Below are 17,037 nucleotides of genomic sequence, written 5' to 3' on the forward strand. Positions count from 1 at the left end.
GGTCAGTGGAATGGTGAGGATGCAAGGAGTAGAGTTGGCGAAGGTTGATGAGTTTAAATACTTGGGATCAACAGTACAGAGTAATGGGAAGTGTGGAAGAGAGGTGAAAAAGAGAGTGCAGGCAGGGTGGAATGTGTGAAGAAGAGTGTCAGGAGTGATTTGTGACAGATGGATATCAGCAAGAGTGAAAGGGAAGGTCTACAGGACGGTAGTGAGACCAGCTACGTTATATTGGTTGGAGACGGTGGCAGAGCTGGAGGTGGCAGAGTTAAAGATGCTAAGATTTTTATTGGGTGTGATGAGGATGGACAGGATTAGAAATGAGTACATTAGAGGGTCAGCTCATGTTGGACGGTTGGAAGACAAAGTCATAGAGGCAAGATTTCACTGGTTTGGACATGTGCAGAGGAGAGATGCTGAGTATATTGAGAGAAGGATACTAAGGATAGAGCAGCCAGGGAAGAGGAAAAGAAGAAGGCCTAAGAGAATGTTTATGGATATGGTGAAAGAAGACATGCAGGTGATGGGTGTGACAGAACAAGATGCAGAGGACAGAAAGATATGGAACAGGATGATCCACTGTGGTAACCCCTAACGGGAGCAGCCGAAAGAAGAAGAAGAAGTAGTAAAAATAATAACTTATTCATATTCCAGTGACTGATGTAGCTAAACATAACATATCTGGTAGTAACAGAATTTACTCGGCTACACCATATGTCACGCATTCACTCTGGCAATGTATAAAAACAAAAATTAAGGTTTGCAGCCTAGAAAAAAAACTGATCACTTTGCAGTTGTTGTATTTATTTAAAATAAACTAACACATACTTTACATTGTGAAAAGAATACAACTTAGAAGATATAAAATACTTTCTAACAATTTGCACAATTATCATTTTTATGGCACATATCTGTAATTGTCCTAGATCAAACTTTTTTTATTTTTTATAGCAACTTAGTAAGAACACTTTGATTAATTCAAACTGAAAAATCTTTAAAGCTTATTTTTCTGCAGTTCTTGTGTACACTGCTGACAGATGGAAGTTTTCCAGATGCATCACAGTTTTATTTTTAATTTTTGCTTTGTGATTGGTATTAAATGATAGTAACAGAAATAATCTTAGGATTCAAATATCTAAAAACAAAACAAAAAATTTGCTTCTGCACATTATACTTAATTTTGTATGATAAAACATTATTTTAAAACCCATCACATTATTTTCTACAATAAATATTAGATGATAGCTGTGGATCAGAATAATGCTATTCAAACAATTGCATCTGTACATTTTCTGAATCTGGTTATTCTAAAACTGGAAGATTACCCTGGCTTCAGTAAACGGAAGGCAAAAACTAATCCTAGATTGGAACCAAAGTCATCCCAGAGCCCCACTCACTACACACACACATTGGGTCAGTTCACAGTCAGCAACTAAACTGACCTGTTCATCTTTAGGATTTGGAGAAAAAAGAAGTACCCAGGGAAAACCTACACTAACATAGGTAGAAATTCCAAAATCCACACAAAAAGTGTCCAGTGAATCCAAACCTCAGCTTTCACAAAGTAGCAGCAGTAACCACTGCATCATAAGGCCACTGTTCACACATTGGGTTCATTTTTCATGTGTTTCATTACATTATAAAGAACTATCTCATTTTTAATTTCCGTTATAAACTTACAAAACAAATCAACCGCTGAAGATTCTTTAAAGTTGTGCAAATCCTCATCTTTCCTTCTCTCCAACTGTTTTTTATGATTTGAGGATGCCAGCTGCTTTCTCACAAATCCACATATACTGAGTGCCACATGTTATATCATTCCAGTCCAAAATATCTTCATGATTTGAGGCTTCTACACAATGCTCAGCTCCATTGTAGTTATCAGGCTGCTTACCATACTGTGTGCTCCAGAACCTACAAGAAAAGCAGCATGTTATTTTTTCCCAGTGATTATACTTTGATTTCACCTCTTTAATAATCAGATTTTATCTTGTGTTACTCTTTATTTTATCATTTGTAAAATGTCTTGATGGTGATGATAATTATGTCTGTGAAAACTACTCTCCTTGCAATATTTCAAATTTCACTAGTTTACCCTCTTGAGCTTAAGTATTTTATTTATGTACAGCAGTTTATGAGGAATTAAAGTCTCAACACAGATGCCCAAAGGATACACTTACATACACAATCCAGAGGCATTTTTGCTTCATCCTCAGTTTCTGCAGCCTGAAGAAAAGCCTTGCAAATCTGTTTAAGTTTCAACAAGGGCATCTTCATACATATAGTACACTCCCAAAGCTGCATAACTTCAGTTCTGGATTGAGGGAAGCAAGAGCCTATCCTGGCAGAATTGGGTGGGAGACAGGTAACAAGGTTCTATGTAATGGTAGGACTCACTGTATAACCACACTCACTCACACCAAAGCCAATAGCTTTAATAATAATAATAATAATAATAATAATACATTTTATTTATATAGCGCCACTTACAGAATATAAGAAGAACGGCAGGGTATACAGTATATAGCATTGTACAAACCAGATAAATAAATAAAGAAGATTACAACAGTGAATTCAGAGAAAGAAAGCCTAACAGACAACAAAATTGATGGTCTCGCACACACACATACAGGTTACATGAGCATCTTGACAGAGAAATAAACTGAGAAAAGGGTAGTAAAGTCAAGTAGAGCTAAAAGCCTTCCTGAACAGATGAGTTTTGAGTTGTTTTTTAAAAGAATTCATGGAGTCAGCCGACCTGATTAATTTCGGTAGGTCATTCCAGAGTCTGGGCGTTATACAGCTGAAGGCCCTGTCACCCATTGAGTGTAGATTAGTGTGGGGCACAACAAGATTTCCAGAATCAGAGGACCTTAGTGGGCGGACAGGCACATAGTGATGGAGAAGGTCACTGATGTAGTTTGGTGCAAGGTTATTTAAGGCTTTGTAGGTTGTTAGTAGGATTTTATATTCGATTCTGTAAGACACTGGGAGCCAGTGAAGACGGAGCAGGATGGTTGTTATGTGCTCGCTGCTGCTGGTTCGAGTAAGGGCTCTTGCAGCTGAGTTTTGAATAAGCTGGAGCTGTGATAGAAGATTAGAAGGGGCACCTGCCAGTAGGGAATTACAATAATCGATGCGGGATGTGATAAAAGCATGAACAAGTTTCTCAGCATTAGAGAAGGAGAGGAAGGAGCGAACATGGGATATGTTACGGAGGTGAAAGTAAGAAAGTTTCTTAATGTGATTTATGTGGGCAGAATAAGAGAGGGAGGAATCAAAAATGACACCAAGATTCTTTACAGTAGAGGCAGGCCTGATGAGATCACCGCCAAGAATGACTGGGAAGGAGCTCATTTTATTAAGTTGCATTTTAGTCCCAGTTTGCAGGAGTTCAGTATTATTGCAATTTAATTTTAAAGAGTTCTGCTCCATCCAGGTTTTAATTTCACTAAGGCAGGTTGTGAGCTGAGAAAGTTCTAATGAAGTTCCACTTTTAACATTGAAGTAGAGTTGAGTATCATCTGCATAAAAATGATAACGCAGTCCATTGCTACAGATAATATGGCCAAGGGGAAGCATGTAAATACAGAAGAGAAGAGGGCCAAGGACAGAGCCCTGAGGGACTCCTTGTGTGACTGCCGCTGAGCTGGATCTGCTGTTGCCAAGACTAACAAACTCTTGTCTATCACTCAGATAGGACTTGAACCACTGGAGGGCAGTGCCAGAGATACCCAGCATGTTCTCCATTCTGGACAGTAGAATGTCATGTCTGACCATGTCAAATGCTGCACTGAGGTCTAATAGAATTAATATACTGGTTTGTCCAGAGTCTGCTGCCATAAGCAAATCATTGGTTACCCGTAGCAGAGCAGTTTCACAGCTGTGCCGCGCCCTGAAACCAGACTGAAAGAGTTCCATCAAGTTATTAGAGGTTAAGTAAATGGTAAGTTGGAAAGCTACAACACGCTTGAGAACTTTTGACAGGAAAGGTAAGTGGGAAATAGGCCGAAAATTGTTAAGATTGTCAGCATCAAGACCAGACTTTTTTAACATTGGGGTTACAGAAGCGATTTTAAAAGTGAGCGGTACAAAGCCAATGTCAAGGGATTAGTTTATTATTGTTGTAACAGTCGGGATTATGGCATGAAGGCAGGATTTAAGTAGTGTGCTGGGAATGGGGTCCAGTACACAAGTAGTTGGCTTTTACAAAGCAGGTTATTAACCCCTTAACCGCCCTCTGCCGGATATATCCGGCACCATTGTTTTATTGCTAACGCCATACTGCCGGAATTATCCGGCACATTTGCCTGTGGTTATGTGAATGCCTGTCACGTAGTACAACTGACAGTTTGGCGTGGGAATTATTACTACGTTGTATTTCGACAACTCTGCGCTTGTATTGGCTGATCACGTGATGTGATTCGAAAGTGAAAGCTGTGAATATGGCAAAATGTAAACTGACTTCAAGTGAGGCTTTGCAGGCGATTTTGGACAGTTCTGATCATGATTGTAGCAGTTCTGAAGAAGATTTTAGCGACAATGATGAGCAGCAATGTGCGCTGCATGATACTGTGAATGAAGACGCATCGGATGACGGCGATGAGTGGGTGTATCCCCAGCATCTCAACTGGACTGCTGCCCGAGGTGAACTACCTTTTCTGCATCCGTTTGAGGCAACGTGTGGCTTTACTGTTGATGTAAACAATTACACTGCTGAGCAGTTTTATGAGCTGTTTGTGTCACCTGATTTGATCAGACATTTTGTTCATCAGACAAATCTGTATGCAGCACAGTTTATTGAGAAAAATCCCAATTTACCTCCACATTCCCGTGTTCGTGCTTGGTTTGACACTGATGAAAACGAAATGAAAAAATTCATTGGGATTTTGATGTTGATGGGAATAATCAGAAAACCAGATATTGAGATGTACTGGTCTACAGATCCTATGTATGCAACACCTATTTTTGCAGCTGTCATGACACGTAATCGATTCTCTTTGCTGCTGAAATTCTTTCATTTGAATGACAACAGAAATGAGCCAGATAAGAAAGATCCAAACCGCGACCGCTTGTTCAAGCTACGTCCTTTGATTGATCATTTATTTGAAGCATTTCAGTTGCCCTACATGCCAGGACCGTCAGTTGCAGTTGATGAAAGTTTATTGTTGTGGAAGGGCCGCTTACAGTTTCGACAGTATCTACCATTGAAAAGGGCACGGTTTGGTATCAAGATGTTTTGCTTAGCTGAGAATTCAGGTTACATTTATAGATTTCGTGTATACACTGGCAAAGAGGATCCTATGAGTAGTATTTCAGCAGTGTTGCCAGATGAATGCAAGGACTTTGGACTTTCAGAAAAACGCTGTCGTGTCTGTTCAAAGAAGGGTCAGCGTAGAGACGTCAAGACCTTCTGCTCAAAGTGTCCCAGCAATCCAGGACTTTGTGCAGTTCCCTGCTTTGGCCTGTGGCACAGCAAACTCAAATACTGGGTATGAAACTATGATTGACTGAACTACTTTTGACTTTTGAATTACTTTATGCGTTTGCCCATTTCTAGAACTTGCACAACATTTAGTGGTCAATACTGCTTGAATAAACGTAAAAAATGTAAAAAAAAATGTAAAAAAGTAAAAAAACGAAAATTGTTCAGATTTCGCCTGGCGTGGGGAATATTTAGGGAGTTGGCGGTTAAAGGGTTAACAAACGCAGATGTGACTGGTGAGAACTTAGAGAAGGAGCTGGATGGAGTGGGAATACAGGGAGAGATATAAACAGATGATGTATTTATGTTAGTTGAATTATTTAGATCTTTAATTTTGTTATGGAAAAGTGGAGGAATTCCTCACAGACTTCAGTAGAAGAGGTAGTTGGGCCAGATGCAGGTTCGAGTAGTTTATTAACTACAGGGAACTAAACCCTTGAGTTATCGTGGCCACTTTCTGTTATTCTGCCATTATGGGTGTTCTTGGCAGACGTTAGTGCTTCTCTGAAAGCTCTTTGGTGGTCAGAGAAAGCCTGGATATGAACAGTGAGGCCAGTCTTACGTGACATTCTCTCAAGGCGTCGGCCAGCTGCTTTCATAGATCGCAATTCTGAGTTATACCAAGGAGCTGAACGTTTAAAGGAAACTTCCTTATGTTTTAAAGGAGCTGTTTTATCTAATGCTGAATGAAGGGCTGTGTTATAGTGGTCAACAAGACTATCTAGTGTTGACAGAATAGGTGCAGACAGTAAAAGATCAGAATTGGATCCAGAAAGGATAGAGGGACAGATATTTTTAAGGTTTCTGTAAGAAATTTGTCATTTACAGGTAAGAGGAGGGAAAGGCAGCGAGACTGTGAAAAATACTGCTTTATGGTCAGAGAGTCCCAAATCAGTGCTGTAAATATTGGCAAAAGATAGTCCAGAAGTGCAGATCAGGTCCAATATATGACCACCAGAGTGGGTGGGAAAATCAACATGTTGTGTCAAGTCAAAACAGTCCAGTAAGGATAGGAATTCATTTCTCAGTTTAGATGTGGGGATGTCAATATGAATGTTGAAATCACCAAGAAGGATAATTCTCTGAGAGTAAGAGCTTAGGTGGGTCAAAAGTTCAATCAGATCGGATAAGAAGGATGCATTGTATTTTGGGGGATGATAAAGAACAATGAGTGAGACAGGACCTGATTCCGTTATTAGTTTAAGAGCCAGGCACTCAAAAGACAATGGACAGTCAATTGGGATTCATTTGATGTTTAAGTCTGCTCTGATAATTACTGCAAGCCCACCGCCTTGCCTTGAGCTGCGAGGCTCTGTGTGGAAAGTGTAACCAGGTAGTGTCGCCTCCGTGACAGACGTAAATTTGTTCGGTTTTTGCCAAGTCTCCATTAAACACAGAATATCAAGTTTGGTGTCAGTGATGAGTTCTGACAGCACCAATGTTTTGCCATTAAGAGATCTCGAGTTAAACAGTGCAATATTAGTTAATAAGGCTTCTTTTTGCACAGAGCCGTGATCAGTTTTATTTCCACATAATGTAAATTTGGTACACTGACACTTCAATTTCCAGGGCCATGAGAAGGACGGCGTATTCCTGAGCAAATGCTCTGATGGTCTTTTCATTCGCAGCCCGGCGGTGGTGGCGACCTGACCTGCGATATACATATTTTGGGCGCTGCAAAATACCAGCTTCTTTTAGGATGTTCCAGTCAGACCATTTGCTCTGGACAAACTGTTTAATAAGAAGGAGTTTGTCATGAGAGTATTTTAGCATGATACTAGGCAATACTTATCTGAATAGCAGTGGAGAAGCAGCACAGCACAGCGGAACCAGTAGGACAGGCAGGTGTGGTAGCGGCGATAGCCAGCAGCAGAAAGCATAGCAGGAGGAGGTAGCAGGATTTGGAGGTTCCAATACACAGCCACAAACAGTAACGCTTGGTAATTTCAGGCATGATTGCCCCGGAGCCATAAGCCAGGTTAGTATGAACATCAGATCAGTTCCCAGTTGTAGAGTACTGTAAGATGAAACGGGAGCAGATCAGCATAGCGAATATAATCACGGAGACAGACCATCCCAAGGTGCTAGATCGCCAGGTACAAAAAAATGTTTGTAGGTCTCATCCCGTGATCCACAGACTCAGCTGTTCCCAGTCAAAGTAGAGTCTATAAAATCTGTAAATATTAAGCCTAATCCATGCAGTTCGAGTCAGCTGTATCCACGAACTATACATACAATAAAAGAAATAAAACAAGAAAGTGTAGAATTAAGGCGAATTTTGTGAAAAATGTTGTTAACAGGCAGGAGCGGCAACAACATGCGTGAGCAAGTGAGCCCTCACCTGCTATCTAATAAGAACTTTAGAAGAAAAGCATTTAGAAGAAAAGCATTTATTTAAGGGTGACTTGTACTAAATTGGGCAGCATGGTACCACAGTGCTTAGAGTTGCTGCCTCATACTGTAGATCCAGCATCCTATATCCAAATATTGTGGCTAGTCATTGTCTTTATGGAGTTTGCAAGGTCTTCCTACGTTTTTTTAGGTTTTCTTTTGGGTTTCTATTTTGTTATTGTTAGGCTTTGGCTTTCCATAACCCAGCCACAGGAGATGCACAAACCAGTGTGTTTCTTCATGCCAGTTCCAAGCCCGGATAAATGGGGAGGGTTATGTCAGGAAGGGCATCCAGTGTAAAATTTTTCCAGATTAACATGCAGACAACAATACAGATTTCCATACTGGATCGGTCAAGTCCTGGGTTAACAATGACCGCTACCAGTACTGTTAGCCAACAGGATGCTGGCGGAAATTGGGCTACTATTGGCTGAAGAAGGTGAAGAAGAGGGGGAAGATGTGTCCAAAGGAAAGAGGAGAGGAGGAAAGTAAAGACAGTGGAACTGAGGGTAGGAAATTGGAATGTTGGCAGTAAGACTGATAAGGGGAGAGAGTTAGCTGATGCGATGGAGTGAAGGAAGGTTGATATATTGTGTGTGCAAGAGACTAAATGAAAGGGGAGTAAAGCCAGGTGGATTGGAGGTGGATTCAAATTGTTCAATCATGGTGTGGATAGGATGAGAAATGGGGTAGGGGTTATTCTGAAGGAACAGTATGTTAAGAGTGTTTTGGAAGTGAAAAGAGTGTCAGACAGAGTAATGATTATGAAGCTGGAAACTGAAGGTGTGATGATGAATGTTGTTAGTGCATATGCCCCGCAAGGTATGCGATGGATGAGAAAGATTTCTGGAATGAGTTGGATGAAGTAATGGACAGTGTACCCAGGGGACAGAGAGTGGTGATTGGAGCGGATTTCAATGGACATGTTAGTGAAGGAAACAGAGGAGACAAGGAGGTGATGGGTAGGTATGGTGTCAAGGAGAGGAATAAAGAAGGTCAGATGATAGTGGATTTTGCAAAAAGAGAGAGCATATCATGGAGATGAGTATTGATGTCAAAGAAGAGAAATAAAAATTCTATGAATTAATTTGCTGCTATGCTGGAGAAATGAGGTCCTAGATGTTAGTGTGACTTATAAGGTGTACAAAATAGTATCAGAAATTAGTTTTAGTATCTCTGTGATTTATATGTCAAATGGTCATGCAGATACGTATGTGATTTTATGCTGTATTGCCCTTATGACTCCATGAACCTTTACACATAGATTTCCTTTGATCATATACACCAGCATAAAAGTGTTTAGTTTTTACAAAGCCTTATGAGGTGTACACCAAGGCTATTTCAAAATTCAAACATCTAGAAACAAACTGAAGATTAGGCACAAAATCTTTCATATAGCCACAAATGTGCTTAACATTCTGGTTAGATAAACAAAGATATAATGAAGTAGAGAACACATGTATTTTATGGAGAACTGGATCATTTACTTGGCTCATTTTGAAAATTTTATTTGAGTAAGATGGCAGGAGACCCCTAAATCTGATCACCTGCTGGTTATCCACTTATCCTATTGTTTTAACATCTGTGTTGAAGGCATTGAGTCATCCCACGTTGGGACTTTCTCCCTGATTGTTGTGTGGACACAGCTGAAGAGCAAGGACCTCAATCAAATATAAGAAACTTGGCCATGATTCTGTTATATCAGAGACACTTCTTATGTTCCAAAAAGTTAAATCAGCATTAAAAGAAAAACTATGTCCTATTTTTTCTAATGTTTCAACGTTTCGTGCTCCTCTATCTTTTTTGAGGTGTGTGGTAGTTCTCTGGCTAGCAATAGGCTGTGAGGTAAAAGGGACTTTTTTGTGCATATGGTTGAGTTCTGTTTCCGTTAAAAACATCACAAGAGCATTTATATAAAAGGTTTATGAAGGCTGAAAATTAATTAGTAGTTGCAATTGTAACAAATTGCAGTGAACTCTATTCAAACAAGTTGAGCCGGTACGAATAAAAATTGGTAAATATAATATCCCTACATATAAAATCCGTCTCTCTGTCTCTCTGTCTGTCCACTTTTCACGAGAGATCTACTTAACGGATTTAGATTGGCTTTTTTTCTATAATTTGCTTGAACATTCCGGTTCATTTTGCGACTTTTCTCATCACACTAAGAATCATAGTTTGCTTGCAGGAGCGATATATTCGCGCTAATCTGAAACACAAGCTGTGGGCCAAGGGGAGGGGGAAGCGTGACATTAGGAGTGGGGAGCTGTGCAGGGCCCGCCTCACTGTCTTATTTCACTAATACGCAGGCGGAGACACGGGGCATGGCTAGCGTAATAATCCATCCATCCATCCATTTTCCAACCTACTGAATACGAATACAGGGTCACGGGGGTCTGCTGAAGCCAATCCCAGCCAACACAGGGCACTAGTGTAATAATATATATGTGAATTTATGTGAATACCTTTCATGCAACCGTTTACCATAAACAATTTAACTATTCTCAAAAAGCCTTTTTAATTCAGTAGTTGAAGTTTTTGCAGGTTAATTCTGATACAGGTCTCATTTTCCAAGACCGGAGTACAGAATTTGACACTACAGACCATAGAATTCAGTATTCCTATAAATTGCCTTTGACAATGGGTGAGTCTCTCTGGCTTCAGTCTTATTTAACATAAACTACTTTGTTATTTATGATGGTTGTAGTTCTGGTATCCATGATACTATCTACAGTGCACCACCAAAATCTATTCCAAGCCCACTGCTATTTTCAATCTTGGTGCTCTCATTAGGCCAGATCATATAGAATACCACAGCTAAGCAGATGACTTGCAGCTTTACTCATCTATAGTAATTGATGGCCTTGATGCTTTTTTGCCCTAATCCAGTGTCTTACTTATATGAGTACAGTAATCCCTCCTCCATCGCGGGGGTTGCGTTCCAGAGCCACCCGCGAAATAGGAAAATCCGCGAAGTAGAAACCATATGTTTATATGGTTATTTTTATATTGTCATGCTTGGGTCACAGATTTGCGCAGAAACACAGGAGGTTGTAGAGAGACAGGAACGTTATTCAAACACTGCAAACAAACATTTGTCTCTTTTTCAAAAGTTTAAACTGTGCTCCATGACAAGACAGAGATGACAGTTCTGTCTCACAATTAAAAGAATGCAAACATATCTTCCTTTTCAAAGGAGTGCAAAGCAAGCAGTCAAAAAAAAAATCAATAGGGTTTTTTGGCTTTTAAGTATGCGAAGCACCGCCGGTACAAAGCTGTTGAAGGCGGCAGCTCACACCCCCTCTGTCAGGAGCAGGAAGAGAGAGACAGATAAAAAAAATCAATACGTGCCCTTTGAGCTTTTAAGTATGCGAAGCTCCGTGCAGCATGTCCTTCAGGAAGCAGCTGCACACAGCCCCCCTGCTCACACCCCCCTACGTCAGCGCAAGAGAGAGAGAGAGAGAGAGAGAAAGTAAGCTGGATAGCTTCTCAGCCATCTGCCAATAGCGTCCCTTGTATGAAATCAACTGGGCAAACCAACTGAGGAAGCATGTACCAGAAATTAAAAGACCTATTGTCCGCAGAAACCCGCGAAGCAGCGAAAAATCCGCGATATATATTTAAATATGCTTACATATAAAATCCGCGATGGAGTGAAGCCGCGAAAGGCGAAGCGCGATATAGCGAGGGATCACTGTAGTAATTATCTCAAGCTAAATAAGGAAAATCCAGAAATCTTAGTTGTTGACAAAAATAGAAATAGTGAAGATCTTAGAAATAAACGAGATCTCTTAACATTGTAAGTCAATACAGAAGTAAAGAATTTAAGTGTAATCATGGACTCTGAACTAAAAGTTGAATTGCACATTAACCATATTACTAGAACAGCATTTTTTTAATAAATCTGGACTGCCTTCCACAGTTCCTGGAGGTTTATTTAGAATGTACCCAGGACTGATGAATTTATTTGTGTTTTATTGTACTTTTTGTGATTTACAGATTATCTGACTTTCCACTTCTTTGGATTCTGTATAGGGACATTGTTTGCTCGGATTACCCTGTGTTTCAGGCATTTCCATTTTGGCTTGTGCTCCACGGAACATCTTATTGAATGGAATACTTTATGTGAAGAATAAATCTTTTATTGTATAAAGATTCAATGCTAGCTTTAATTATTAGCCAGAGTTTGATGGTAATATCCCCCTTTTGTAAGTGGTTTTGGAACTTAATGGGATTTTTGTTTTGAGACTCCTAGTTCATGACACCGTGTTGCACCAAGCAAGAGAACAAGGAGGCTCCACCAATTGATGTACCGGTAATAAAAAGACATCCATCCATCCATCCATTTTCTTCTGCTTATCCGAGGTCGGGTCATGGGGGCAGCAGCTTGAGCAGAGATGCCCAGACTTCCCTCTCTCCGGCCACTTCTTCTAGCTCTTCCGGGAGAATCCCAAGGCGTTCCCAGGCCAGCCGGGAGACATAGTCCCTCCAGCGTGTCCTGGGTCTTCCCCGGGGCCTCCTCCAGGTTAGACGTGCCCGGAACACCTCACCAGGGAGGCGTCCAGGAGGCATCCTAATCAGATGCCCGAGCCACCTCATCTGACTCCTCTCGATGCGAAGGAGCAGCGGCTCTACTCTGAGTCCCTCCCGGATGACTGAGCTTCTCACCCTATCTTTAAGGGAGAGCCCAGACACCCTGCGGAGGAAACTCATTTCAGCCGCTTGTATTCGCGATCTCGTTCTTTCGGTCACTACCCATAGCTCATGACCATAGGTGAGGGTAGGAACATAGATCGACTGGTAAATTGAGAGCTTTGCCTTACAGCTCAGCTCCTTTTTCACCACGACAGACTGCGGACGACGCACCGATCCGCCTGTCAATCTCACGCCATTCTTCCCTCACTCGTGAACAAGACCCCGAGATACTTGAACTCCTCCACTTGAGGCAGGATCTCGCTCCCAACCCTGAGAGGGCACTCCACCCTTTTCCGGCTGAGGACCATGGTCTCGGATTTGGAGGTGCTGATTCCCATCCCAGCCGCTTCACACTCAGCTGCGAACCGATCCAGAGAGAGCTGAAGATCACGGCCTGATGAAGCAAACAGGACAACATCATCTGCAAAAAGCAGTGACCCAATCCTGAGTCCACCAAACCGGACCCCCTCAACACCCTGGCTGCGCCTAGAAATTCTGTCCATAAAAGTTATGAACAGAATCAGTGACAAAGGGCAGCCCTGGCGGAGTCCAACTCTCACTGAAAACGGGTTCGACTTACTGCCGGCAATGTGGACCAAGCTCTGACACCGGTTGTACAGGGACCGAACAGCCCTTATCAGGGGGTCTGGTACCCCATACTCCCGGAGCACCCCCCACAGGATTCCCTGAGGGACACAGTTGAACGCCTTTTCCAAGTCCACAAAACACATGTAGACGGGTTGGGCGAACTCCCAGGCACCCTCCAGGACTCTGCTAAGGGTGTAGAGCTGGTCCACTGTTCCGCGACCAGGACGAAAACCACACTGTTCCTCCTGAATCCGAGGTTCGACTATCCGACGGATCCTCCTCTCCAGGACCCCCGAATCGACTTTTCCAGGGAGGCTGAGGAATGTGATCCCTCTGTAGTTGGAACACACCTTCCGGTCCCCCTTCTTAAAGAGGGGGACCACCACCCCGGTCTGCCAATCCAGAGGCACTGTCCCTGATGTCCATGCGATGTTGCAGAGACGTGTCAACCAAGACAGCCCTACAACATCCAGAGCCTTGAGGAACTCTGGGCGTATCTCATCCTCCCCCGGGGCCCTGCCACCAAGGAGTTTTTTGACCACCTCGGTGACCTCAGTCCCAGAGATGGGGGAGCCCACCTCCGAGTCCCCAGGCTCTGCTTCCTCATTGGAAGGCATGTTAGTGGGATTGAGGAGGTCTTCGAAGTACTCCCCCCACCGACCCACAACATCCCGAGTCGAGGTCAGCAGCGCACCATCCCCACCATATACAGTGTTGACACTGCACTGCTTCCCCCTCCTGAGACGCCGGACGGTGGACCAGAATCTCCTCGAAGCCGTCCGAAAGTCGCTCTCCATGGCCTCCCCAAACTCCTCCCATTTTGCCTCAGCAACCACCGAAGCCGCATTCCGGCTGGCCTGCCGGTACCTATTAGCTGCCTCCAGAGTCCCACAGGACAAATGGGACCGGTAGGACTCCTTCTTCAGCTTGACAGCATCCCTCACCGTCGGTGTCCACCAACGGGTTCGGGGATTGCCGCCACGACAGGCACCGACCACCTTATGGCCACAGCTCCGGTCAGCCACCTCAACAATAGAGGCACGGAACATGGCCCATTCGGACTCAATGTCCCCCACCTCCCTCGGGACATGGTTGAAGTTCTGCCGGAGGTGGGAGTTGAAGCTACTTCTGACAGGGGACTCTGCCAGACGTTCCCAGCAGACCCTCACAACATGTTTGGGCCTACCAGGCCTGACCGGCATCCTCCCCCACCATCGAAGCCAACTCACCACCAGGCGGTTATCAGTTGACAGCTCCGCCCCTCTCTTCACCCGAGTGTCCAAGACATGTGGCCGCAAGTCTGACGACACGACCACAAAGTCGATCATCGAACTGAGGCCTAGGGTGTCCTGGTGCCAAGTGCACATACAGTATGAACACCCTTATGCTTGAACATGGTGTTCGTTATGGACAATCCGTGATGAGTACAGAAGTCCAATAACAAAACACCACTCGGGTTCAGATCGGGGGGGCCATTCCTCCCAATCACACCCTTCCAGGTCTCACTGTCATTGCCCACGTGAGCATTGAAAGTTGACTATGCTTGAAAGGATCATGTCTTAAAATACCATACCACAATACCTCCTCGAACCGCCACCTTATCGTGGTGGAGGGGTTTGCGTGTCCCAATGATCCTAGGAGCTCTGTTGTCCGGGGCTTTATGCCCCTGGTAGGGTCACCCAAGGCAAACTGGTCCTAGGTGAGGGATGAGACAAAGTGCGGTTCAAAAAGACCTTCTATGATGAACAAAAAATTTGGACGGTGTTTTCCCTCGCCCGGACGCGGGTCACCGGGGCCCCCCTCTGGAGCTTGGCCTGGAGGTGGGGCTCGATGGCGAGCGCCTGGTGGCCGGGCTTGCACCCATGGGGCTTGGCCGGGCACAGCCCAAAGAGGCAACGTGGGTCCCCCTTCCCATGGGCTCACCACCTATGGGAGGGGCCAAGGAGGTCGGGTGCAGTGTGAGTTGGGTGGTAATAAAAAGACATCCAGTTTTTAATTTAATTTGTAACAATGACTCCAAACAGAGTGATTACAGAGTATTCTACATGTGGTGTCCAAACTTTGAATTAACTCAAAAAACACAAAGAAACTATTCAAGACTCAGTGTAGATAAGGAAAGGGTAAATGACAAGTTGGGATTTTTGGCTTATTGGAGTTTTTGGTTAGCAATTTGATAACTTTTGATTTTTAACTTTCTGACAGTGTGTGCTTGGCATTTGAACTTTTGCTAGTGCCTTATATGTTTTCTGTTTTTTCTTAATAGCTACTCTTATTTCATGATTTGCTATTTTGTTTTTTCTCCAGCTTAACTAGAGTTTATTTTTTCTGTCCTCCTGGACATCTGACCTTTTTATCATACTCATTTTTAGAGAGTTAGAGTACGATATTTTATATAAGGACTCTTTGCTACTAATTATATATCTATGTTACGCAAGGTCGTATTGATTTGTTTTTTATTGTTCATTCATTACTATTCTTATCTAATTTTAATATGCTTTTCTTTGCTCCTATTATTTCTTTGACATCTTCTAAAGTGCTTTGACCTACATCCTGTGTAGGAAAATGTGCTATAGAAATAAACATTGTTGTTTAAGTTTAGTTTGCCTCCGGGTGTATATTTTTCCATTACATTCATACTACTTTCACATACCGTATTTACGCGTGTACCACACGCACATTTTTTCCCGAAAATTAGCATTAGAAAATCAGGTGCGCATCATACACAAGGAAATTTTTTTTTGTAATGTTTACTCTCTCGCTCGCTCACGCTCTCTCTCTCTCTCGCGCTCTCTCTCTCTCGCCCGCTCGCTCACGCTCTCTCTCTCTTTCTCACGCGATGGAAGAAAGAAAAACTTTCGTCATGCAACATAAACATAAGGGAATTTTGCGGAAAGCGTGCCCTAAATGCTTCCTATACAATCACAATGTGCGTCGTACACGGGGAAAAACGGTTTTCGCGATTTTCTTTGTAAAAATTAGGGTGCGCGTCTTACATGGGGGTGCATGGTACACAAGTAAAAATGGTATTTTAAAACTTGATCCTTTCAAGCATAGTCAACTGGCTGGAGGATTCAGTCAAAGTAATCTATGAATTGTTTAGTGCTTTGGTCCATAACACGAGATCTTCGCGATCACTGAGGCTGCAGGTTTGTATTCCATCAGGGCCTTATCTGTACTGTTATTTGATTCTCACTCCATTGAACAAGAATGCTCCAACTTGTTCTACAGTCTCAGAAATGACAACTGGAGGTGTTTCATACCTTTCTTAATTAGTCATGGTTTATAAAAACAGCAGCCTGTAACACCTTATGATTTTTCTTATCCTTAAGCAGTCTGATAGGAGTCATGGTTCCATTTGGATTTGTACATTTGTGCTTCCATTGTAAACAAGCTGCTGGAGTAAGATATTCAGAAAGAATAAAAAAGGAAAAAGTTGAGCTTTGAGTGATACTAATGCACATCACTTTGTGTAACATTTTGTTTTACAGAAAAGTAAAATACACTCTGGTCAGGATTTTTGAGACTGAGATTAGAATAGCACCCACCTATTGCAGAAAGGAACCAACCCTGGATGAGGTGCCACTCACTGTGTTAGTTTAATTACCAATTAATAGCAATGAGCAAAATGATTCATGCAAAATTAAACTTGTGGCGAAACTGTTTTGCTTCATGAAAAAATTAGCAAAATTCATGCCATTTGCACATGAAAAATGGCGTTTATTTCTTGCTTGGAAACATCTTCATGCATTAATTCTGCATGTGTGATTTAGTATTCAAGTAAAGAGTTGTAGTGAAAATCAAAATCACAGGAGGTGTGCATATCCTGAACTAGGATAAAGAGGGTGCTAGGTAATGGGAGATTGAGTTGGCAATGGTGA

General features: G+C 42.5%; 1 protein-coding gene across 1 annotated transcript in view; it reads right to left on the reverse strand.

The window, feature by feature from the left end:
• Positions 1–621: 621 nt before the first annotated feature.
• LOC114650298 (CD209 antigen-like protein E) overlaps positions 622–17,037 on the reverse strand; it is a 67,961-nt gene continuing 51,545 nt past the window's right edge. The window contains exon 8 of the mRNA XM_028799845.2: positions 622–1,914. Within this exon, the coding sequence (XP_028655678.1) occupies positions 1,752–1,914 (163 nt within the window). The 3' untranslated portion in view covers positions 622–1,751. The remainder of the gene's footprint in view (positions 1,915–17,037) is intronic.

This window comes from Erpetoichthys calabaricus, chromosome 4, assembly GCF_900747795.2.
Source record: "Erpetoichthys calabaricus chromosome 4, fErpCal1.3, whole genome shotgun sequence".
Lineage (NCBI taxonomy): Eukaryota > Metazoa > Chordata > Cladistia > Polypteriformes > Polypteridae > Erpetoichthys > Erpetoichthys calabaricus.